The sequence below is a fragment of the Sinocyclocheilus grahami genome, unplaced genomic scaffold (assembly GCF_001515645.1).
Source record: "Sinocyclocheilus grahami isolate Dianchi unplaced genomic scaffold, SAMN03320097.WGS_v1.1 scaffold331.1, whole genome shotgun sequence".
NCBI lineage: Eukaryota > Metazoa > Chordata > Actinopteri > Cypriniformes > Cyprinidae > Sinocyclocheilus > Sinocyclocheilus grahami.
The window spans coordinates 994,203-1,020,728 of NW_015505510.1; the positions used below are offsets into that span (position 1 = coordinate 994,203).

Consider the following 26,526-nt stretch of genomic DNA (forward strand, 5'->3'; position numbering starts at 1 on the left):
TAGGTGACTAAACTGAGAAATGAATAACAACACAGTTTTGCACATTATGTGGCTCATCACGAAGCCTGTAATCTCTCCTTTGTCACCTCTGTCATATTTCTGGCTGAAATTGATTCAAAATGAATTACATTCTTGGCTTACTATGATTACTGATAGGTCGCACACTGGAAGCAAGTTCAGAAAATTCAGTTAAACAATTTGATGAAATACAACTTGATGTACTAAAATATTCCAAACTGAAATAGAATGAAAAATGAAAACTAACAACATAAAAGAGTTTATAGTTAATAGTGTCTCAGTGATACTAAAACACCACTGGTGTTAATAAAGCCTACATTCATTTGCATCATCTGTTTTTGCAGATTAAATATCATCCATAGCGCCCTCTTAAGGATGTAATACTTATATAAGGCACTTTTGAAGGACAAGAAGTCTTCAGTCTCAATACAAGGGTTAAAAAGAGGCTTCAAACTGAAATTTGTGGAAAATTTAGACTGCCCAGACTCACCCCTCTGTTCTGCACTGGTTCCAGCCAGCAGAGCGTAGAATATGTGATAATTTCGTTCCCCGGGATTTTGGCGCACAACGCGATTCTGAGGGAAACACAGACAATAAGAGTCCAACAAAGACATGATTAGTGACCCACATAAATCACACACACACACACACACAGAGCGAGAGAGAGAGAATCATACAGGCAAAAGTTTCATGAATATAAGAAACTCACCTTTTCTAAAAGGTCTGTGTGTTGAAAATATAAAGTCAAGGCAAATGCAGAAAGTGGCGCCATCACAGTACAGGCAATGAAATAAAGCTACAGAGATGAACTAACAGCTGACACATCCAAACAAAGCACAAACAGAGGATACAGTCTGTGATTCTTCCTCCCTGGATGTTTCCATGCTGACTGAAATGAAGCTGGATGAATTTCCCAAAGCGACTAGAGTTGTTATTATGAACTGTTTTAGCATTTCCAAATGCCTCCATTATTGGACTACAGAGACAAAGAGATGGGTAAATTCATGCATATGAGTGAGCACACTGTGTATTATAGATTGTTTTGTGTTATTTAATATATGTACAAACCTGCTTTCCACAATTGCCTCCTCTACATGAGATGATGCTCTCTTTGCAGTTGAGAGAGCCACACTTTGCTGACTCATTGCAGACAGAAAGCGCAGAATCATCTTTGTGCTCTCAGTTTTACCTGCTCCACTCTCCCCACTGATACACACACACACACACAAATTAATATTAGTTGCAAGGATTGTAATGAGCTGGTGTTGCCAGCAGAGGGCAGTTACATTCTGGCTCTTATTCAAGTAGTCTTTCGAGACACAAGAAGCTTTACTGGCACAATACATGCACACTACCATTCAAAAGTTTGGGGTCAGTAAGATTACTTTTATTCAACAAGGACACAATTCAATTGATAAAAAGTGACATTAAACTGACATTAAAACCTGAGCACTAAATCAGCATATTAGAACAATTTATGAAGGATCATGTGGCACTAAAGACTGGAGTAATGATGCTGAAAATTCAGCTTTGCATCACAGTAATACATAAATTCCATTTTAAAATATATTAGAAAACAGTTCTTTTAAAGTGCAATAATAATTCACATTATTACCATTTTAACTGTATTTTTATCAAATAAAAGCAGCCATGCTGAGCATAAGAGACTTTTTAAAAAATATATTAAAAATATTACTAATCCCAAACGTTTGAACAGTAGTGCATTTAAGACACTTTCAGTTTTGGTTAAAATACTGTAAATTATGAGCGGTTTAATTTCTATGTCAAGTTTTGACAAAAATTGAGACCCGTTTAAATACAGTTAAAAACTGTGATTTGTGCGATTTAATTTGCACTAAAGGCATTAAACAAATAGTAAATTTAATTCATAAAATCATTATACAAGGGCAAAAACTATGTCTATATTGGCCTTAAAATGTTTATTCTGGCCAGTTCAACTGCAAAGTACGTAAAACGAGATACTTTTTTAATGCTAGAATAATTTTTTATTTATATTAGTTTATGTAATATATCTAATAGTTTTAACAACAGAAAAAGAGATTTGTGCCTTAGAGAAATGTCATAGGACACATACCATATTAGTGAAATGTAAAGGTAACATTGAAAAATTATGCTATTAAGTATTTCATCCGTGTGCAAAGTTACTTTCAGCTTTGTGTTTGTGTCCTACCACTTGCCCTTTTCATAAGGCAAGGCTTGTTTGTGCTCGCTGTGGTTTCATCCTGCAGGTCTGGGAGTTTGTAGGTATTAGATTTCCATTGAAATTCTCTGTTGTGGTTTGCAAAAATGGCAGAAGAAAGCGTTCCTGAATTGTGTGTAGTCACAGCACGAGTTTAAGAAGTACACTTCAGTTTCTACCTCGATTTCTGCACAGTAAGAGAAAATCCTGTCTTCTTTTGGTAGCCCTATGAATGTCCACATGTTTACTGAGTCTGTACATGCTCAGAGCTTTTCTTAGTCTAGGCTTGGCCGCGGCGGTCAGGTTTTCTGCCAATTTGTATTCTCTATGTCGGCTCTCACTAAAGCCAATGGGAGATCTGCAGTGTGGAGAACAAACACAGCAGTCTGGCACCTTTAACCTCTGCGTGCTTGTATAATGAGTGCTGTCAGGCAGCCATGAGTTTGACCTCACACCTTAGCGAGAGGTCAGAGGTGAGGGTTAAGGTCAAGGCAGAAGACTTTATAGTCAGACTGTGAAAATCACTTTTAAATGAGGCCTGCAGAAACCACTGGCTAGTTAAATGCACAAATACGTTCAACGCAATACAGAAACGTACCTGATGAGCACACACTGGTTGTTGGAGCGCTTCCACAGCGATCTGTAGCACTCATTAGCAATGGCATAGATGTGAGGAGGAATTTCGCCCAGGTGATGTCGACTGTATCGTTCTATGGCTGTGGCATCATACAGATCTGACAGTCTCTGATAAGGGTTTACTGCTGCTAAAATAGAGCCGATGTATGTCTGCAAACAGAGGAATGGAAAGAGAGACAGAAGAGGAAAATAGAAACTCATTAAGTGAATAACCAGATTTTATAAACACCCTCTGCATGTCTGAGCATTTGCACACATGTGTTTTGGTGTCTGCTGACCAACTTGTTTTTAAACCACTGATGCAAATAGATTGGATTGGATGTTGAGATGTTTTGATTTGAATGCCAAATAAGTGCAAATTGGCACGTTCAACCCAAACGCTGGGTCAAAACAACCCAATAGCTGGGTTTGTCCCTTTTTAACCCAGTGCTGGGTTATATTTAACACAGCATTTTTTAGTGTATTTGCTCACCCTCATTTCAAAATGTTCTTCTCTAGAACACAAAATAAGTTTTTTTTTGTCCATACAATAAAAATCAACAGGATCCAGTGTCGTGTTGGACCCTATACTGACGTTCATTAAATGGAAACATTCAAATGATCTTCTTCTGTGTTTTACAGAAGAAAGTAACAATAAAGACTGATTAAAGTTTATCACTAGCCGTTTTGTGCTAATGTCTCTTTTGAATGCAATGTCTGTCAAAATCGAATTTTTCCCAGAGAATCCATAAAGGATGATAGTTTAAATTAACTTTGCATGTCTCGTTTATGAGGTTTGTTTAGTCAAATCAGAGATGAATTTACACAGTAGGTTTTATAGTTATATTAATGTCGGACTGTAATTCAGCAAGAAACAGAGGTACAGTACAGTAAGAAGTTTTAAAGCAGACATTAAGCTGTCAGTATGTGGTCCTCAGAAGGGGAAAGCCTTCTTATTGAGTCACAGGTGTTATCGGTTTTCTCTGAATGGACTGGCAGGATTCCCTTCTCTACTCTAGTACAGGAAAAATAAAGTCATTATTGTTCAAAAAAATAAATAAAAAGCCTTCCCATTTTAAAACTGAGGTGCACTGTTGTCTCAACATCCAGGTGACTGAATAGAGTCCTGGTCAACATTTTTTCTGGTTCTAGAAACCATTTAACTTAGATATGTGTAACAATAGGGAATAAAATATGATGATGATTTTCGTTTTATGCTGACTTTTATCCATTTTTTTTTTACATTTTGAAAATATCTTTTGGTCGATAATCAGATCAAGTAACAGCATTGTGGGATACACTCATCATATACAATACATTCTGTGCATATTATACATACTGAATACTACTTTCTGTCATAAATAGCATGTTTTATGCCATTTTGAACATCCATTAAGTTCACCGCTTCTGGTCTGATCTGCGTGATCCGATCCCAAATGCACAAAACAAACAGTTCTAGCATACACTCACAGTGTGCCTTAATATTCCTGAAAAATCATGATTGTAACCTTTCCCTAAATCTCAGTGATTAATCTCTTCTGAATCTTTTAAACTTTTAGCATAAATGTGACCCTGGACCACAAAACCAGTCATACATTTTTTTGAAATTGAGATTTATACATTATCTGAAAGCTGAATAAATAAGCATTCCATTGATGTATGGTTTGTTAGGATACGACAATATTTGGCCGAGATACAACTATTTGAAAATCTGGAATCTGAGAGTGCAAAAAAAAAATCTAAATACTGAGAAAATCGCCTTTAAAGTTGCCCAAATTAAGTTCTTAGCAATGCATATTACCAATCAAAAATTAAGGTTTGATATATTTATGGTAGCAAATTTACAAAATATCTTCATGGACATGATCTTTACTTAATATCCTAATGATTTTTGGCATAAAAGAAATATCAATAATTTTGACCCATACAATGTTTTTTTGGCTATTGCTAAAAAAATACCCATGCAACTTAAGACTGGTTTTGTGGTCCAGGGTCACAAATGTGTGCTATCAATAAATAATATTAGCTATAAAGATATTATTCTTACATAAAAAAAAAAGAGTAGAGACTTGGGACCCGGAAACAGTATTCGTTATGGTGCGCCTTGTCAAGCAGATAGCTATGGACTTCCTGAACAAGGCTTAGACAATGATTAATTTAGGAAAGCACACTACTCATGCTATTTCAGCCATATAAAGATACAGCAGAAATAGTAAGAATAAGTTAGTATTGGATTCAGCCAAAGTGTGACACACTGCCCCAGTAAAACCCCCCAGATGCCCCTGCGAGGGTTTAATCTCCATAAGTGCTACCTCAGAAATGCAATGAAGGTCTACAGCAGCCATGTCCTTCCCATAACCTCCCCTGGGTGTGTCTGCAAATGTGTGTAACAGCACTCTGAGGGGTTTAATTGGGGGTGAACGTCATCTGTATCTTTCTGATGTTGTTGGGTTCAGTCCAGCGGTGCTACTAATATCTTCATAGTTAAGAATTCATAAGGCAGACTACAGTCACAGTTAAAATATGCACTTTTTAGAAAGCGTATTTTATATGCTGTTCCACATGCACAGACAGAAGCAGACATGAGATTGCTGTCTAGAGAGACAGCTGAGAGTGACAGCTATGCATAGTGATGCATAATAAACTCAGACACATTACACACACACACACACACATCCTCTCAATGTTAAACTGAGTGTGCAGAGTGAGAGTTGAAACATGATCTGGCCCAACTGAAGCAGAACTATTTCCTGCTACACACTCACACTACAGCGAAAGAGAGAGGCTGCAAACGAAATAGAGAGAGCAATACTATGAAAAAGAGGTAAACCTCACATGCAAAAGACATTTTCTGGATCACCAGCCCCCTTGTGTGTGTATGTGTGTGTTTGATGTGGGAAACTGGCCAAGTATTTTCGGTCCAAATGTAAGGGAAAAAAGTCCACAGCTGTTTATAATCAGAGAAGGAGGGAGAGAGAGAGAGAGAGAGAGAGAAACGTCTTTGTGTTAAATGCTATGGAATCGGATCTCAGCTAGACACACATTCCATACGACGACCCCCAAACGCACACACACTCAACCAAATGCTTTTATTTTCATCACAACTTGTGTGTTTTCAATGGCATTGAGGATTACTGTTTATTTGTCCTGAGTTTAATCACCTCAGCCTTGGTATTAAGTAAATAAACTCCTCTGTGATTTTATGCAGTAATTTTTAATATATACATTTAAGATGAAGAAGAAACAGGCAGACATTATACAGACCACCAAAAACTAACCACACACAAATAACACCCTAATTCGTTCTGATTGCTCCCATATGTCACCAATTAGCCAATCAGTTTAGAAGATCTGTGGCGGCTGCTCTAATTAGCCAATGAATTCATTAGATTCACAAATGTGGATTTACAATTGTGGTTTTATGTGATTTTCAATAAGAGCGTTTTAAAGATGAAGTGTGTTATTTGTGGCACCAAAAGGAAGTTTCTAAAGATTTAAACATGTACAATAAAACTGTGTTTATCAAAAATACCAGACAATGAAGAAAATGTTCAAATGTGATTTTGGCATCAAAACATAAACCAATAAAACCACACACAAGCTGTCAAAACGTGAAACTTGGGTTTTGTTTATGATGTTCACCTGATAAAGTTTTTCTTTAAAAAACAACATATATTATAAATACAAACATGACTGTGTATTATAATACGAATAATAAAATATACGTCTGATTTTTAAGCTATCCCTAAGCCTAAAACACCTTTTTGGCATTAGAGATTCACATTAAGGCATCATTTAGTCGTTTTAGCCCTTTTCTCAACCCATAATGTGTGGGAAAAGGTTTCAGTCATGTCGAAACAGGAGGTGTGTATTTTCTCATGATAAGTGAGTAACTCTGATGTTATTGTGATACCTGCAGACCACACCCACTCTAGGTGACTGGTTATTTCACACTCAAACCGATCCAATCACATGGCATGTGATTACGTGACAGACAAACAGACAAAGAGAAAGTGTGTGTGTGTGTGTGAGAGAGAGAGGCGAGTTACCTCCTGGAATGACTGCTCTATCACTTTATAATACTTAATGACAAATAAGAACCATAAAAGTATTATAAAAATAGTCTTGTGTGCTATAAAGTCGCATGAAGTCATACGATACTGCTGTGTGGGGAACAGATTGAAAGTAATCTTTCACTGAAAGTCCTGAAATCCGCTCTAGCTCTTCTTGGCACATTCATGAGAGAACCAGTCATGTTTGATTTGTGAACAAAGTATTCTTTTGAATCAGATGTTTTCAATGAATCGTTGATCTAGTTCTGCATTATTTTACGATACTTTTATGGAGCATTTGTGTCCTTTTTGAAGCATGACTGCCCCAGACCATATTCAATTCATTATATTGAAAAGTGACCAGGATATTCAATATTCAGGATGTTTATTAATTTTTGATCCACAGAAGAAAGAAAGTCAAACAAGTTTGAAATTATGAGAGGGCAAGAAACTGATGACAATTTTTTGGGTGAACTATCCCTTTAAATTCAACTACAGAACAGTGAAAACGGATGTTAACCAGACAGGTGTTAAATCCCCCTAAATGCACACACAAACAATCACTATGTATTAATTGGACTTGATGCAGATGCTTGGAAATAAAAACTTCAGAGTGGTGATGTTATTCTGAGAGTCAGCAGTAGCATGTTAACACTGTTCCTTAGAGTCAGTCTGGAAATCTGGAACTGGACTAACTGCTTTTGGCATAGATCACATCCCGACAGTACACACACACACACACACACACACACACACACACACACACACACACCTAACACAGTTGAACCAGCCCCAAAGGAGAACACAGTACACTGTTGTGAGGAAAGGCTCAAGAGGCAGTATAAAGAGAGAGTGAAAGGGAGAGAGACATGCAATTAAGCAAATATATTTTACTTTGACACATTAAAGAACAGAAAGCCATCCAGCCACCTGCACAACAACCCTGTATCCTTGACAACTGCGTCTTTCACCACAGCTGAAACATTCACACACTCGTACACACACACTCATTTGTAAAAATGCACGCTTAATGAATAACAAACAATGCTATATTGAGTGTGTGTGGGTGATTTTGCTGTGTGTTTGCTCACATATACACTCTTCTGTGTGTAGCGGAGCTGCAGGTTGTGTAGAATGGCCCCGTCATGTAGGTCCTGTAGGGTTGCCATGTCCTCGACCCCATTGATACTGCTGTTGTGCATTGGGCAAACCCTCTGCCTGCTCACAGCATTCTGTTTGTAAGTGTACACCTGAACAAAACACACATTTGCAACACATATTAACAGTGTGTTTATCTTTTGTTCTCAGTATTTGTTTTGTTTTCATTTGTGTAATGATCACAAGAGAATAAAAAAAAGAACAATATTTAAAGGTTATTATTATTATTATTATTATTATGTGTTACCACTCTATAATCTGATTAGATGACCCACATTTAAAGACATCGTAAAATAGCCGATGTATGCATTGCATACATTCATAAAGGCACAAACTGAATTCTCTATTAAAAATGCTTTTTCACTTTTTCAACTTTAGTTAGTCTGTAATGTTGCTGATTGAGCATAAAAAAGATCTGCAAAGTTACAAAGCTCAAAGTCCACTTCAAAAGGAGATATTTTATTTAACAGAAAGCACTTTTCAAAAACTACAACGAACGACTCGTTTGGACTACAATGCATATTTTCCGGGATTTGTGATATCACAAATATCGACGAATGGGACGAGATCTGGTTGAGCTGCACTAGAGAAGGCAATGATGTTATCACTATGTCGGAGACACGGTAGCTTTCTCAAGACAGACGAACTTAGAGTGGTTACAATCATCCGGGTTTAAATCGCGCTCAAATTGATTTGATTTTGACGCAATATTTACACTGAAGCTTTCAGGTGGCTATGGTAAGGAGCATGACATTTCCCGACCAGGCGCCGAGTGGAGCCAATCACAACACACATAGGCCCAGCTAACCAATCACAGCACATTTCATATTTCAGAAGGCGGGCCTTCATTTGATACAGGAACTATTCGAGCCGTTCATGCCAGACTGGGGAAGAGAGGTGTTGTAATAATGTAAAATATGTGAAAAATAATGTGTTTTTCGAACAACCTAGTATGAGAGCCTGTTCTAGTACACCCCCAAAACAAAATCAAGACTTCATAAAAGAGCATAATAGGACCCCTTTAATGCACATTGGCAGAATTTTTTGTACAAAGACCTCTGAAACTATATATTTATGCTATCCCAGGCAACCAATTTAATACATAGCTTTACTAGTTTCAAGACTCTCATATCATAGCTTCTCTCTTCAAATTCCCTGCTGAAAAAAATTGCTTAAACCAGCTTAAAATGGTTTGTTGGTCTCAGCTGGTCACCTAGCCTGTTCAGGCTAGTCTGTTTGCTGGTTTTAGACTCCCTTCAACAGGTCAGACCTGGAAGACCAGCTTGCTGACAAGCTAAACCAGCCGAGCATCCGTTTGTTCAGACTGGGAGATTATTGAAAAAGCCCGAAAAGATTTTTTCCCAAATTCCGTTTTTTGCATTTAAATTTTTCTGGATTCCATTTTTTTCCATTTTAATTTTTATAGAATCTGTTTTAATAGTTAAATAATCGAAGAAAAAAAAATCAAAAAGCATGTCTAATTAATTGAAATATTTTTAAGGGCCCTATGAATTACATTTTTTTTTTTTTTTATTATTTACATTTTTCTGGTAAATAAATCCTGGTAAATAATTTTTCTGCTAAATATTCCTTAAAATAAAGTTTTAATAATAATTTTTATTAGTAGTAGTACTACCATTACAAGTAATATATTTCTGTCATGGTTTCTTCAATTTAAACCAAACGTTTATTTTGACAGGTTGCTGTGAAGACCTTTAGTTTCTGTTTGCATATGGTACACTCTTAAAAATAAAGGTGCTTCACGATGCCACAGAAGAACCTTTTTGTCTAAATGGTTCCATAAAGTACCTTTAACATCTGAAGAACCTTTCTGTTTCACAAAAGGTTCTTTGTGGCGAAAGAAGGTTCTTCAGATTATAAAAAGATAAGAAAGAGATGGTTCTTTAAAGAACCTTTGACTAAATGGTTCTTTGTGGAACCAAAAAGGGTTCTTCTATGGCATCGCTTGAAGAACCTTTTGAAGCACCTTTATTTTTAAGAGTGTATGACCAGTTTTTCTCAGAAGAAATGGTTAAAATGCTCATGAAGTGACTCTCAGAGCAGTTCTAGAGATTATGTTCATGTACTCATATATTGAGGCAGCAGAGTCTAAAAACACTGCGAGCGTCATGCGTGCTTCAGTATGTGTGTAGTAAACAAAACCGTGCATCTGCGCCATTCATTCACACAGAGACACGCAGGATTCACATTTAAATAACATTTTTGCAGCTTAATATTGACAGACACTCATCCATATCGCATTTTGATGTAAGTGTTCTGACCTACTTTTGATTTATTCATCCAAAATTTGTCAAATTCCGTGACATTCTGTGTTATACAGTAAATCCATTTTAATGACTGGATTCCACGATTCCGTCCGCGATAGGGCTCAGACTGGTTTAAGCATTTTTAGCTGTATATTTAATATTTAACGTGCATTTATTTTATTTCTTTACACAATACATCTAAAACCAACGCTTAAAAACACTAAAATACACAGGCTAAACAGAAGGTGTTTATTGCTTTAATAAACTATACAGATCCTGATCCCATCTCGGAGGTAACAGACGGTCCGCTGATTGTACTGTAGGCCAAAAACAGAAGCCAGAGACACAAGCAAGTTGTGTGTGTTTGAATATACATGCGAGAAGATGAGAAACAGACTCAAGAAACACACATTAAAACACAAACACATAGTGCTCAGTTGAGAAACAGGCTTAACGGAGTTTCTGGTCATCTCTGTGTACATGGTGCCTGGCTCCATGACGACAGCCGGGTACACAGAGAAGTGTGTGTTTGTGTAAAATGAGAGCACAACACCTGTTCAGCAGTGCGTTTTGATCAGAGGTGCACAGAGCAGATGTTAAGCCACTGTTCCTGTGTAATGCATACACCACCACCCCCACTTACCTGTCCATAGTCAGTGTTAAAGACCACCACTCCACCAGAGCACGAGTCCACGGTACTGGGGACATAATGATCCTCTACCAAGAGCCACACACGACAACCCTGTCAAACACAAAGCTGGTTAGCAACATACTGAACTGAACAATAGAAGAAACACAAACAACTGTTTGCAAAACTACATGTTAGATGTCATTTTGAAATGAAATTATAAACTACGTTTGAGAACATCCTGTGGTACAGAAAAATCACTAACAATTAGCAGCGACAATAAAATACAAACAACTGTTGTGTTAAAACTATGTGGTATTGTAATTCTAAGTCTTGACATCTTGGTATTTGTAATTCTAGATTGTAGTCTCACATGAGTCTCCTAGAGTTTCAGAATACATTTTATCTCAAAGTCTCACGCTCTTGTTTGCTTAGGTACCAAAGTTTGCAATCAAATTTAAGAGATTTCAATATAAACTCCTATTTCTCATCAGTTCTTCCAAGACCAAACGATCTGAGCTATGCTATCTACATGAATTTTGCAGCTTTAAACTTTTTACTTTGTCTCACATTTTAGAGCACCTGTCCATTTCTCCTAAGGAAGACAAAGTTGAAACTTAAATGAAGGTAAGAACTTCTTTAAGTCTCCCAAAAATGAAAGATCAACCCAGCAATATCTTTTTCTGGAAGGCTCTCCTCACTAGGTCAAAAAAAGGTATAATTACCAATACCTGTACCTCATTAGAGCAAATTCCTCCTTCTCTCTCATATGCCACACACACACACACACACACACACACACACACACACTATATTAAGCGTACATGCTGATGGAAGAAACACATGGTGATCTGAACAGGCATGACTGGCTGTGAGGCCCCATTGAAGCAGATACAGTTTAACTTTAACCCCATTTCCCACTTACATGCACACACACATACTATCAGCACTGCATCAAACACTGCAGCATTGTGTTCAGTCCATTGCCACACTCCATTATGGATATTGTAGTTGTATATACTAGTTCAAATGTACTAAATGTAGAATTTGCCACTCATTTTTCCACATGGAAAACATCAGACCGAAACTATAAATCAAATACAACATGAACACAACAAAGTGATTATGTTTGACCACAGTACAAACAGCAACTTTTAACATGCATGTTTTAAATTCAGACTGTGGAATTTGAAAAATCACTGAAAGCCTTGTGAATCACACTTAAGAACAGTAATTATGATTGTTACATCTTATTCAATTCAATTAATTGACAACCTGTCATTCTCTCTCTCAACACTTACTAATGCAGTGGCATAAACTCAACAGTCCTTTATAGCTTAGAAGAACGGAAACACACACACAAACACAGAACTGCTGAATGATCAGACTAAACTGCAACAGAACAGCTGTGCAGCAGGACACACACAGATGAACACTTTCTCCTAACCCAGCATAATATGCAGAAACAACTACAAGTAGCTAAACCATTCTTAGATTGATTTCACTGGAAAGGGTGTCAAAACAATACTGTTTGTTTGAGCAACAATGACTAATAGCATGAGTTTGGGAACTCTTTTTTTTTTTATTATTCTTTTTTATGGTCTTCAATTCACATATTATTTGACATACAGCACTTGGCAAGATGTGGAATTATTTCAATGCAACACTGGAAATAAAATCAGCATTTTTAACTGATAAAAATAATCAACAGATTTAGCAGTTAAATTAGTAGTTAGCTGCAGCCAAATTTAAAGATTATTCTAATAAAAATAATAAAAATCCACAATTTACTCTGACCTAAAAGACCACAGTAACCACAGAAAAACTTTGCTTTGGTAAGACAAAGACAAAAGTCTGTAGAGGAAATGGACAATTTCAGTAATTTTCTCTCTGATTACTGTCACATGCACATCTTCATGGTTTCTAACAGCCTAAGCACATGCAGACCTTCTGCTAACCTGCCACTGGTTTGCTAATGTTGGTAGCTTTAAAAAGCAAATAGACACAAACTGAGAAAGACAACAGAAAAATAGAGCAAGAAAAAATGGGAGATTATTTTATCAATGGGACCATTATATTACACATTGTGTTCATTTAAAAGGAATCCGACTTTTAAAGATGACTGATTGTTTCTGGCAAGCAGCATGACACTGCTTGCATGCAGTACAGATAATTTCGCATGAAGTGTTTTGCTTATTAACAGTCAGTGTTTACGGTCTAAAAAGAAATGAACTCTGTACTGGATTGACTCTAGATTCAAATGAATTTAAAGCCTCAAAACTCAGAGTCAGCCCCATCAATTTAGCGCATCTCTAACTCACACAAACAGGAAGCTGTTTTCCTCCCTAAACCAAGTTTATCTCAGGAATTCTGGGCTTCTAATCCAATTCACCATCTCTGCAGTAAACCAGGATGCACTGTGATACGGTTTCCCAACATTTGACTGTGTTAATGTGTGTTGCATCTCTCTAAATAACATTAAGAAATTAATGTTACATCTTTGGGGACATCCGGGAATCCATCTGGTGGTTGAGGCATTGAACTTGTGTGTGTGTGTGTGTGTGTGTGTGTGTTTCCTTGACAGAAGCATATTTCGAGTTAAGCAGCTTTGACCATGTCTTGTGTTTATCTCCAAACATTATAAGATTACAACCGCTCAACAAGTTTATGACCGCAACACACATGCTCACACGTTACCGTTTAAAATACTCTAAACATATTTAATTCATAATTATCTCTCTCTAGTCAAAACTATTGCTTAGATATTCACACTGATTTCCAAATGTACCTTTTGCAAGCACTTTAAAAGTTTATTTTCAGCAATAACATTTCATGCAAATGCTTCAGTCCAACTGGAAAATGGCCAGTCCAGTTTTTGCAAAGTTAGACCAACAGATCTAAAAAAAATAAAAAATCCTTAAAATATTCAATACTCATTTTGTTATATGACTACACAAAAAATAGACTGTAGCTTGATAAGAGAGAAAAGCAGAGAAAGAGTGAGAGAAAAAAAAAAGAAAGAAAGTCTATGTATGTACATATTCAAAAGCTTGGGATCAGATTTTTTTTTAATGTTTTTACAATTTAAAATAAATGTTTTCTATTTTAATATATTTTAAAATCTTATTTATTTCTGTAAATCGCAAAGCTGAATTTTCAGAAGCAATTACTCTTTTGTGTTACAAAATCCTTCAGAAATATGCTGACTTGCTTCTCAAGAAACATTTATTATCAATGTTGAAAGCAGTTGTGCTGCTTTTTAATTTTTTTGTGCAAACAGATTTTTTTTTTTCAAGATTCTTTGAGTAGAAAGTCTTTATGTTCACTTTTGATCAATGTAATGCATTCTTGCTGTAAAAAAGTATTACTTTCTTCCAAAAAAATAAAATTATGATCCCAAACTTTTTGAATGGTACTGTACATGTCTGCCAGGTTTTCTGGCCAATATTCACTTCCTGTGCTAAAACAGATGGCTCAAGGGAATCACAGATTTAAACGATTTAAGCAAGAATCCAACTAAAACATCGCATGCACAAAACTGATGCACAAAGGCTCTCAAATCAAACATCACTGACTCTTTATAATTTTGTTTCATGTTCTGATGAAAGAAAAACCTCACTTTGAAGTTAAAAAGTGCACTGTGTGCATACATGTCTGAGTGTGTACTTGCATTGTGTATCTAAACTCTTAAAATAATATTAGAGTTTTGGAGGGCGGTCAGACTGGGCGGAGTAAAGGATGAAACAGACCAGAGTTACTCTGTAATCTCACTGCTGCTTACCAAGCATGTTTAGAGCTTACCACACACACACACACAAACACACTTCTCCATTGCTCTTTCTCTGTCCCCCTTTCTTTCTCTCATTTGGCTGCAGGAAGTGAGGGATCAGATATCGTTTGGGTCAACAGGAAGGCAGGCCAGTGATGAAGGACATTCCTGCATACTTCGAACCCAAAGACCCAAACTTCGGCTCTCTCACATGCTGGGCTTGGTGTTCAGACTCAGTTCGGTCTCCTAAACTTATAACCAAACTTATTTTACTACGCAACCCCCCATATACACTACATTGCCGCCTGACCTACTTTTCCAAAGCACTCTAATTTTCTCTCTCTCTGTCCTACAGTGAAAAATGTGTGTTTATACTTCACGACAAGAGTGAACGAAGGAGAGAGAGCTGTATAAACTCACACAGAACAAAGACAAAGACCACCTTCGTGCATGTATGCGTGTGTATGTGGATGTTCTTTGCAACTGGTCCTAGTGTAGAAGTCTCATAGATTGCAATTGTTATGAATCATAAAAGGAAGTCCTCTTGTTTTCTTCCTCTTTGTTTGGTAATTATAATGATTTAGTCATTCAGGAACAAACAGACTAATTAAGCATTCAGGTTTTGCGTGTTAATTGACATGACTCAATGAATAGTTCGCATAAAAAGAAAATTCTGTCATCATGTACTCATCCTCATTCTAACTTGTATGACTATTTCTTCCATAGACCACAAAAAGGGGACATTTTGGAGAATGACCTGGTCAATGCTTTCCACGCAGTTACAATAAATAGGGAACTGAAGTTTTCAAGATTCAAAATGTCTGACAGTCTATTTGTCTTGTCGAGAAGATGTGCATTATATTTTTTTGACTTGATACAGTCAAAAAAGCTCACTGGAGAAGATTATCAGTAAAAAACTATTTCATTTTTTCAGACTTCGGAAGACTTGGAATATCACATAAGTTATATGGAGCAATTTTATTGGCACTTTTGCTTTCTTTTTGAATCTTGAAAGTTCGGTCCCCATTCATTCAGGACTTAATTTGAAAACCTTTTGTGTTTCAAGGAACAAAGACAGTACACTCTTAAAAATGCTGGGTTAAATACAACCCAGTGCTGGGTAAAATAGGGACAAACCCAGCAATTTGGCTGTTTTGACCCAGTGGTTGGGTTAAATGTATAATCCAACCTTCTGGGTAGTAACCCAACTGCTGGGTCAAAACAACCCAATTGCTGGGTTTGTCCCTATTTTACCCAGCACTGGGTTGTTTTTAACCCAGCATTTTTTAGAGTGTAATAGAGCTTGGAAACAAGAGGGTGAGTAAATGATTGTCATTTTTTGGTGAACTATTTCTAACATAAACATGGAACACACAAACAGTTTAAGAACAAACTGACAAATACAAAATCCACTAACGGATTTCTCTTTATCAGCATAAGGGGTTTTACTGTTCGGAGTTTCTTGTAAAAGGCAGCTTTGAATCACTGCGCTGTGTAATCATTAAGCTACTCACAAGATTGAATGTATGTGTGTGTGTGTGTGTGTGTGTAAGAAGAAGGATTACCTGACACCAAGCAGATGAAGAAACCCAAGGGGGTACATGACCGAATGTGTGTGAGGTTTACTGTTCTACATTTTGAAGACAAAATTGTTAGTTCTCCTCAAGTTAGTTAAACGTGAAAAAACATCAGTGAACATCCTCAAGGATTAAAAAGCTTATACATTTAATTAAAAATACATATAACTCTCAAACTTTAACTATATATATATATATATATATATATATATATAAAAAAATTAAAACAGACGTCTGTGGTACTTCCTATGTAAATATGTGTATAGAGTCTAATAGCTGTTGTACTCCAGGTGCTAAATAAGCTCCACCCCATTGTGTGTTTCATTATGGTGTTCAATTTGATTTCAGCAAACCAAAACCTCTGTGTGTCTGCTTAAATATTAACAACAATTTACCAGGAAAAAATATGACAGAGTTATAATCTAATTCTTAGTGCATGAGACCTCACGATTGCACCCAACACATCTCTAATCCTCTATAGGACTTTTGTTTCAGGAAAAAAAGAATAACCTGGATTGTTTGTTTTCCCAGAATGACACTCCTCTGCACTAAAACACAACTGTCAAACAGTACCAGCAACTCTGATTGGCCAGTTCACAGGGGAAAAAAAGAGCTTTACCTTTGAATAACCTCCGCCTATAGTGACTGCAGGGAGGCAATAGCCTCAGCGATGCCGCTGCTGTGCAAACACATCCATATACAAACACACCTAAATTAAAACGCACATGCAGGCCCACGACCATAACTGCAAACAGAAATGTGTGCATGTGTGTTCATGCTAAGCCAAAACACAAACCGCTGGAGAAAATGTCTGATTTGTATGTGGACTCTCTCTCTGTGAGGTTAGACATGCAGAAGAGCAGTGTGTGAGACAGGAATCACACTGTCTCTCCCTCGTTGAGGTCAGTCATGTAGAAGAGTCATGTGTGAGACAGGCATTCACGAGCTCAACTCTTCCCCACATTCCGCACGCATGTTTCGGCTGAATCTGTTTCCACACACACAGCTCTCTCTTTTTAAAGACTGCTCCTTTTGTCCAGAACCGATTCGCAGGCTAGATACGCAGCAGCAGGCAGATATTTGACACTACTGTGTAAAGTTGGTGCAGTTAGAGCCCACTGCTTTTTCTGCTTCCCCTCTCTAACTATCTGAAACTCTAATTATAAATTCTGTTTCTGAGCCGGTGCAGGTTAGTATGTTTTATTAAGATGATTTATTTCATTAGGGTCACGCCTTCACAGGTGAAAAGCGCAATCCTGAGGACTAATGATCCACCTCAAGCCAACATTAGAAATCTTCACTTGTGACTCATGTAGCGCTGTCTCAAGGGAGCAGCTCGTGCTACTGATCATCTCGCACTCATTTCACAATAAAGTCACAAGGGATGAATAATACAATTGTCTCATTTCCATCAACATCAGTCCTGACAAGCATTACACAAAATCACCTTTTGGCAACACTCATGGATTTGCTTTATTTTATTTTCATAAAATTAACTTCTATTTAAAAGTTTTAATGTATAATAGGTATTATTTTAAACATGACGATTTAAAATCTTCTAATGTAGTTTTAAAATTAATTTAAAACATGTATTTAAATGTCTATTTATTTCTTCATGTAATTTACACCACTATCATAACATTTAAAAAGATATATTATCAGTGTTGGGAAAGTTACTCTTAAAAAGCTACTATACCTAGCTACTAATTAGATCTTCAACAACGTGATTAGATTAGTGTACTAATTACTCTCTCTAAAAAGCACTGCATTACTTATTACTAATTACTTTTTAAATTCCATATCCCCGTCATCCAATTGAACAATACAAGAATATACATGAAACTGTTCTCTTTTTTCTTATAAAATAAATAACATAAAATTGCACAAATTGTTTGTAAACTGACCAAAGTATTTAAAGTAAAAAGTTTACATTAAAAACATAAATTTTAACATAATTTAGATGTTACATTTTGATGTTAAATGCACTACTGTTTTATATAGAATTGTTCTAGTCTATACAGCATCAGAAATAACTGTAATTAAATTACAGAAAATTTAAAAGTAGTCCCTTACTTTACTTTTCAAGGGAAAATAATATTAATTTATTTATATAATAAGTAATACGTAATGTATTACACCCAACACTGATTATTATTATATTATATAATTATTATTATGAATGAATGAATGAATGAATGATGCATTTATATAGCGCTTTATTGTGTATTGTTGTACACCCAAAGCGCTTTACAATCATGTGTGTGTGTGTGGGGGGGTCTCTCCTCAACCCCCATCATTCATTCAATTATTATAGCGTTCCTCCTATAATAATTTATTATTATCCTCTAATAAATGCCATACTTTTTTGTTTGTTGACACTAATGAAACACTACTTATTAATTCAGCAAGTGTACAGTGTACACTTCTAATAATAGCTACAGGATGTAGAGGAGGAAACGAGAATAAAGGTGAGGAAATGTCTGTGAGCTCCACTGGGAACGACCCAAACCGTTCAGAACCGGGCCAGTGAGAGATGTGAGGGAGTCACACACGCTTACAGTCCTGAACACTAAACAAACTACACTGACATTAAGCAACTTAAGCGCATAAATATACCAATACAGAGAAATATTACAAAATATAGAAATATACAGGCGATTTAGTATTATATCTATCATATATTTTGTATTCTGTTATAGAAACAGCAGAAACATCCTTGTTATATCAACATGAAAATAGTATTTTCATACCCAACTTACCTCGGTGAAAAAGTTATCCATTGTCCTTATAATTATGAGTCTCTGAGGTCTTCATAGAAGTCAACAAGCCCAACCATAAGTGTAACACAACAGAGTGAAAAGTGTCATGCAGCCCTTCACTGCATCTCACTGATCTCGACCACTGAAGCCAGTTTGCTTCTCTCTCGCAGAGACGCGTCTTTGTTTCAGAACATACAGATGTTGGAAACTGTCCTACGTCCCGCTGCCAGTCACGAGAGCAGGAAAAAGTTGAATCTTCCCCGAGCGCAGTGACACCGGGACTCGCGAGGCGCACCGTGACGGGATATAAAGACTCGGCGCGAGGTCACTTTGTATGCCGGCGTGACACGCGCCTCGGTAAACAGCGAGGGCTTCGTCTCCTGCCAAGTTTGCAGACTCCGCTGAGTCGGCTCGCGGTCTGTTGACTCCGCCCCCGGCGCGGTTTGAATGGCAAAACTTCCAAGAGATCCGTAACCTCGCGCGCTCCTCCTGCTGTTCCCGTGGTGAGGGCGCGCTGTTAAACACAAGATTATTTGTGTTGATTCACTCACTACTTGTAACACCAAAGTGAAACGGGACTCACGGTAGGTTTAGAATTTAAGGTTGATAAACGTACATGTAAAAATGCTTTAATAGCTTATCAAATAACAATAAAAAAATGAAAAACTAAATTAAAACAACGTACAAACCCGGCTCAGCTAATATAAAGTAATTGAGAACCCACACTTGTTGGGTTATTTTATGTGTTCTTGTGTAACTTCAAGGTATAGTTTAGCTAAAAATTGAAATTTGGGCATCATTTAGTCACCCTTATATCATTCAAAATCTTAAAACTCAAACGATATTTTGAAGATGTTACAGCAACCAAACCGTTGCCCGTTGGCTTCCATTGTATGGAGAAAAAAATCATTTATAAATTAAAAAAAATATTTTATTTGCAGAATAAAGAAAGACGTAGGCTTAAATATCTATCTAGCTATCTAGCTATCTATCTCATAAACTGGTGTGGTGACTTTCTGTATTAAACTGCCATCTAGTGTTTATTATATGACTAGCACATTCGCATACGTGTCAGCACCATAGACTGTATAAAAACGGTCAGAACCAGAAAATGTAGGTTTAGAGAAATCGAAACTAAGCTCAAGCAGTTAGATGTCTCTCTATCTGTGAGTGCACGTAGTACAATTGCAGGAACTAGTATTTCTTTGGCTCAGGATGAGTTCAGCTGTTCAATTTGTCTGGATCTACTGAAGGATCCAGTGACCATTCTCTGGACACAGTTACTGCATGAGCTGTATTACAGGCTGCTGGGATCAGGATGATCAGAAGAGAGTCTACAACTGCCCTCAGTGCAGACAGACCTTCACTCCAAAACCTGGTTTAGGTAAAAACACCATGCTGGATGAAGTTGTGGAGAAGACATAACTTCAAGCTGCTCTTCCTGCTCAGTGTTACTCTGGATCTGGAGATATGGAGTGTGATATCTGTACTCGGAACAAAAACAAAGCCATCAAGTCCTGTCTGGTGTGTCTGGAGTCTTGCTGTCAGATTCATTTTGAGCATCATGAAGAATTTCACTCTGGAAAGCGACACAGATTGACTGATGCCATGCCACTACACGACTACAGGAGATGATCTGCCCTCAACTTGAAAAACTGCTGGAGATTTGCTGTCGTACAGATCAGCAGTGTATATGTTATCTTTGTATGGTGGATGAACACAAAAACCATGACACTGTATCAGCTGCAGCAGATACCTGACTGAGAAACAGGTATGAATTCAGAAGTTATGCTACATAATGTCTCCATAATCACATATCTTTATATAATCAAAGTTCATTTTCAAAACAGTTCTTATAGGATCTTATGAGGCTTTCATACTTGAGGCAATTTAATTGCTTATAGCATGCAGTAACAACAGATTTCTCTTATTTGATTTTCCTGCAGAGACATCTGGAGGAGACCCAGAGAACAAACCAGGAGCTTGAGGAGCTGAGAAAGGCTGTAGAGTACCTCAAGGTGAGTTTTGAGCAGAAGAACAACTGCTGGCTGCTGAAGAGCTGTTTCAGACTCAGTTAGGACTCTCCTCCAGTCAGTCAGCGAGGAGCCAGTGCTGGAGCTCTTTCAGTCCCTCTGAAGCTCACTGTGGAGAACAGGCTGTGTGAGGCAGCAGTAAGAGCTGAGTGAATGGACTGATTCTGATGCTTCTCTCTCTGTGTGTCCTAAGAGCGCTCTGCACAGACAGCAGTGGAGGACAGTGAGAGGATCTTTACTGAGCTGATCCGCTCCATTGAGAGAAACCGCTCTGAGGTGACACAGCTGATCAGAGATCAGGAAAAGGCTGCAGTGAGTCAGGCTGAAGAACAACTGAAGCAACTGGAGCAGGAGATTGAAGATCTGAGGAGGAGAAACACTGAGCTGGAGCAGCTTTCACACACAGACCATCACATCCATTTCCTCCAGGTAACAGAGATCTGACAAACAGGACAGCGGTCTTTAGGAAGCATGTTGTACAGACGTGTTTCTATCAAATGTTTCTGTGTCTTTAGCTGGTGTTTTATTGTGTCTGTGTAGAGTTTCCAGTCTCCGTCTGTTGCTCCTGGATCTACAGACTCACAAAGCATCACTGTCAGTTCTCATCTATTTTTTGATGATATTAATAAATCTGTGACTCATCTAAGAGAAAAACTTTAAAATTTCTGCAGAGAGGAGAGGAGATAGAAAAGATTCATGGTAAAGGTAAAGCACTGATCATTAATTTACTAAATGATGCATCACACAGTCTCATGCAGCAAGGCTTTCAATGACTGGCCTAAAGTCTGGCTCATTCTAAGTCTTATTTTGAACATAAGTGTCCAGCGTAAAATATAATCATAACCACAATTATAGACCAATGAGCACAAAAGTAGCACTTATGGCACATTAGTCTCGGTGAATACCTCACTTCCCTAGGCTCAAGACATGCACCAGCAACTGACGGTATAGGCCAGGGGTGGCGAACGTCGGTCCTAGAGAGCCGCAGCCGTGCAGAGTTTTGCTTCAACCCTAATCAAACACACCTGAACAAGCTAATCAAGGTCTGAAGGGTTACTAGAAAGCTACAGTCAGGTGAGTTTTAATTAGGGTTGGAGCTGAACTCTGCAGGGCTGCGGCTCTCCAGGCCCGGAGTTCGCCACCCCTGATATAGGCTGTGATCTTCAGCGTCCTTTTTCTTACCACACTTGCCTTCTATGCTGACAGTTGCTGGTTTGAGTTCTGGAGTCTGAGGCTGAGACAATGCGTCATCTACTGCAGAAATACAAAATGTATTAAGATGTATGTATTAATTTAATAAACAATATGTCTGTTGTTTTCCATAGCAAAATATATTGACATCATTCCCACCCCTGAATGCAAGACAAGGGACGAGTTTTTACAGTGTAAGTTACTAAGCAAACAAGCAAGCACACACTCACAAAACACACTTCTTCACATTCAGATAATGATCTTCAAGATTGGCCATAATGAAAATGTCATCATCTGCTGTCAATAGTCAGCCAAACTGTTTTCCATTTAATGTTGGTGCTATGGTGATTGTCCTTTTGAGTACCATACATAAAAATGTCCCCAGAAATGTGAACTGGGCTTGTTCAAACTATCTAATGCTAAATTTAAATGTGTATTTTGAGGCAGGAGTTTAGAGAGAAGCATGTGGTTAGTATCTAGTAAAAGTTCACAAAACACCTAACAATGTTCACAGTACCTTGTTTTATTGTTTTGTTTTTATTGTTTTAACACAATTGATTAATGTTAATATTTTAAAATGAGATTTCTTATTTAGATGTAGATTCTGTTTTGTCTATCAGATTTCTTCCAGTTCACAGAGAATTCAAACACGATAAAAGCCTCTGTCTGTCTAATGCCGAGTTCACTCTGCACGATTTTCAAACTCGTCGGATCGCCGTTGTTTTCACACTGTGTGACTATCTGGGGTAGCATTCAGTTGCTTCTGTGTTCACATTGCACGATGGATCGGCGACAGGGGGTTTCACACTGCATGACTTCACAATAGGAAGAATCGCTGACAGCTCTGTCTGGTGCAGGGTTGCCCGGTTTTCGCTACAAAACCCGCCCAATTACTACTCAAAACTAGCCTGAAAATAGCCCAATTGCTTTCGAGGGGGTTCCCAGTAAAAATCGCGTTGGGGGGTAAAATACAAATTTTTTGGTGGGGTTCTCCTGGTACAATTCACATTCCAGGGCCTAAATATCATGTTATTGGGGTCGCTTCAACCTGCTGACATGAAAAACAACCGACGGCAATCACGGATTTGGCAACACTGGTCTGCAAACTACATTTCATATAACTCCTCCCCGAACTTCCCGCTGCCCTGTATCTTGTTCTCTCATTGGCTGTAGGTCATCGCCAATGTGTTTTTCAGTCAGAACTCATTTCACACAGCGTGATTGTGAATCGCCAACAGCTCCAGATATTTAGCATGCCAAATATTTCACGGGCATCGGCGATGGATCGGCTATTCCCTCAGATTGCATCTTTGATAATTCACACTGCGTGATTGTCACTCGCGTGAACGAGCACCGATATGCCTCTGATTTCGGGCATTTGTCAGCGATTTCGCAAAACCTGTAGGCAAGTGAAAAATCGTTGCAGTGTGAACTCAGCATTACAGACCATTTTCTGTGCGCCCACAGATCACGATGAACTAAGGAGAGTGACAGTTTTTAATAATTATTAAGGGAGTTTTCAAATGTGATATTGATTTAATAGTTCAGTTAAGGGAGTTTGCAAATGTGATAATGTCAGACTCTGTTCCTGTCTTGTGTTGTGTTCTCCTCCCCCACGTGCTCCATGACCCAGTTTGCCCTCCTGTGTCTGATTATGTTCATTGTTTCCAGGTGTTCCCTCATTAGTTTCCATGGTTTTTGATTTATTACTCCACCGGTTTCAGTTTTTCCAGATTACCTTCCATGTGTATTTAAGCCCTGTGTTTCCGGAGTGCTGTCTTAAACGTCTATTCCCCCTGCTGTGTGTGTGTGTGTGTGTGTGTGTGTGTGCGCGCGCGCGTGTGTGCGTGCGCGCGCGTGCGCGCTCCTTCGATATGGTAAATAAATGTCAGTTCCTTGTGAAATTCTCCCTCGTCTCCTCGCTCCAACAAAGCAGCAGTACCGTGACAGAAGACAGCACCTAACAAAAAGTAAGCGGTGCCCCTTCTCCCCGTTTTTGTTTGCTGTGGGATTATGGAGATCGCGGCATGCTTCATTTTCCTAGCCCGTAGAGATCTCCCCTTCGTCAAGTATGCCAGGGAGTTCTGTGGGCTTGCCGCGGCCAATGGCTTTAGATGATGCCACCAACAACTCTTTGTTCTGGCACGGGGCCAATTACTATCACCCCATGGACCTCCCAGACACCACAGGACTAAGCTGGAGAGAAGGGATCCTCCGGTGTCTGGAGAGCGTCCGGCCCCAAGCCAAAACCAGTCTGCCGGCTGCGGCACTCTACAGCCCGCCGGCCGTTCCAAAGTCAAGCCTGCCGGCTGCGGCATTCTCCCTTAACCAAAGGAGGAGGATGAGGAGAAAGACTATTCTCCACCCTCGTCCTAGCCCCAGAGCTTGCTCCAGTGTCGGCTCCAGCCCCCGAGTTTAGCCCAGACAGGGTTCCAGTCTCCGAGTTTAGCCCAGAGAGGGCTCCAGCCCCCGAGTTTAGCCCAGACAGGGTTCCAGTTCCCACGTCCATGGGGGGTAGTAAGGGTCCGTCCATGAAGTTCACGTCCTCGTGAACTGTCTGATCCACCATGGCCTCCCGACTCCCCTGCTCCGCCATGGCCTCCTGAACTGTCTGATCCGCCATGGCCCCCTAAGTTCCCTGCGCCGCCATGACCTCGCAATCTGCCTGATCCGCCATGGCACCCCGAACTGCCTGATCCACCATGGGTCCCAGAACGAGTTCCGCTCTGGAGGCCTGCCGTCCTGTGTCTGTTCTGAGAGGCCTCCAGAGCACCCACCCCCCTCCCCGTTTGTTGTTATGAGGCACGTGGACGTGCCTTCCGGGAGGGGGAGTAATGTCAGACTCTGTTCCTGTCTTGTGTTGTGTTCTCCTCCCCCACGTGCTCCATGACCCAGTTTGCCCTCCCGTGTCTGATTATGTTCATTGTTTCCAGGTATTCCCTCATTAGTTTCCATGGTTTTTGATTTATTACTCCACCGGTTTCAGTTTTCCCAGATTACCTTCCATGTGCATTTAAACCCTGTGTGTCCTGAGTCCTGCGTGCTGTCTTAAACGTCTATTCCCCCTGCTGTGTGTGTTCCTTCGATGTGGTAAATAAAGTCAGTTCCTTGTGAAATTCTCCGTCGTCTGCTCACTCCAACACAGCAGCAGTACCGTGACAGATATCGATTTAATAGACAGTTCAGTTTAATAACAGTTCAATAAACAAGAAGTTAAAATTAAGTGACTGACGTTGTCTGACTATAACACTACTGCCTGATTTTGCTCCATTACATCAAAAAAAAATAGTTCAAATAAAGTAACAGCTGAGCTGCTGCGTATCTCCAAGCAAACACAGCAGTTTCATTCATGAACGTCAGTTTTTTTTTTAAACGATTCTGAGTCAATGATTCAATCACCCATTCATAAAGACAGTCACTTGCTTCATTCCTGAATGAATCAGACAAACGAATCAAATGAATTATTCAGTGATAAAATCAGTGACATGCCGCCACTTATGCCGAGTTCACACTGCACGATTTTAACCCGATTTTTCACTAGCTGACAGGTTTTGCGAAATCGCAGACAAATGCCCAAAATCGGAGGCAAATCGGTGCTCATTCACGCGAGTGACAATCACGCAGTGTGAATTATCAAAGAAGTGATCTGAGGGAATCACAGACGCGTCGCCGACGCCCATGAAATATTTGGCATGCTAATTATCTGGAGCTGTCGGCGATTCACAATCACGCAGTGTGCAATGATTTCTGACTGAAAACTACATCGGCGATGACCTAATTAGACTCAGCGAAGGGAATGCGTAAAGCAACACATTCGGCCACAGGTGCGCCAGTGCATCCACACCCAAAGGTGCATTTTCATCCCTGAGAGAGAAATACAGCGGACACTTTGCATTTGCCTGAGGGGGGAAGAGATCGACAGCAGTCTTGCCGCACATCCCCCAAATCTGATCCACCACCTGCTGGTGGAGCACCCATTCTCCGTATAACGGGTTGCCTCTTGACAGAAGATCCGCCCCTACATTCAGGACTCCTGGTACATGCACCTCGCCCCAGACAATCAGTTTGCATGCTAGATTGTGCAATTGTAACGAACGCGTTCCCCCTTGGCGATTGACATATGCCACCACCGTTGGGTTGTCTGTCCTGACCAGAACATGAAACCCTTCCAAGAATGGGAGAAAATGTTTCCGGGCCAGAAAGACTGCCATCAACTCCAACATATTTATGTGAAGTTTGCGAAGCTGGGATTTACCGAT

General features: G+C 38.9%; 1 protein-coding gene and 1 pseudogene across 1 annotated transcript in view; one reads left to right on the forward strand and one right to left on the reverse strand.

Moving 5' to 3' along the window:
• The window catches only part of LOC107602648 (unconventional myosin-X-like), a 40,686-nt gene extending 21,215 nt beyond the window's left edge, over nucleotides 1-19,471 (reverse strand). Inside the window, exons 1-8 of the mRNA XM_016295210.1 lie at nucleotides 19,044-19,471; nucleotides 10,954-11,052; nucleotides 7,977-8,135; nucleotides 2,817-3,004; nucleotides 1,087-1,224; nucleotides 870-994; nucleotides 728-741; nucleotides 509-593 (exon numbers count right to left, since the gene is read on the reverse strand). Coding sequence (XP_016150696.1) covers nucleotides 509-593; nucleotides 728-741; nucleotides 870-994; nucleotides 1,087-1,224; nucleotides 2,817-3,004; nucleotides 7,977-8,135; nucleotides 10,954-11,052; nucleotides 19,044-19,064 — 829 coding nt within the window. The 5' untranslated portion in view covers nucleotides 19,065-19,471. The remainder of the gene's footprint in view (nucleotides 1-508; nucleotides 594-727; nucleotides 742-869; nucleotides 995-1,086; nucleotides 1,225-2,816; nucleotides 3,005-7,976; nucleotides 8,136-10,953; nucleotides 11,053-19,043) is intronic.
• A 19-nt stretch (nucleotides 19,472-19,490) lies between these two features.
• Nucleotides 19,491-21,736, forward strand: LOC107602608 (E3 ubiquitin/ISG15 ligase TRIM25-like; annotated as a pseudogene).
• The last annotated feature ends 4,790 nt before the right edge of the window (nucleotides 21,737-26,526 follow it).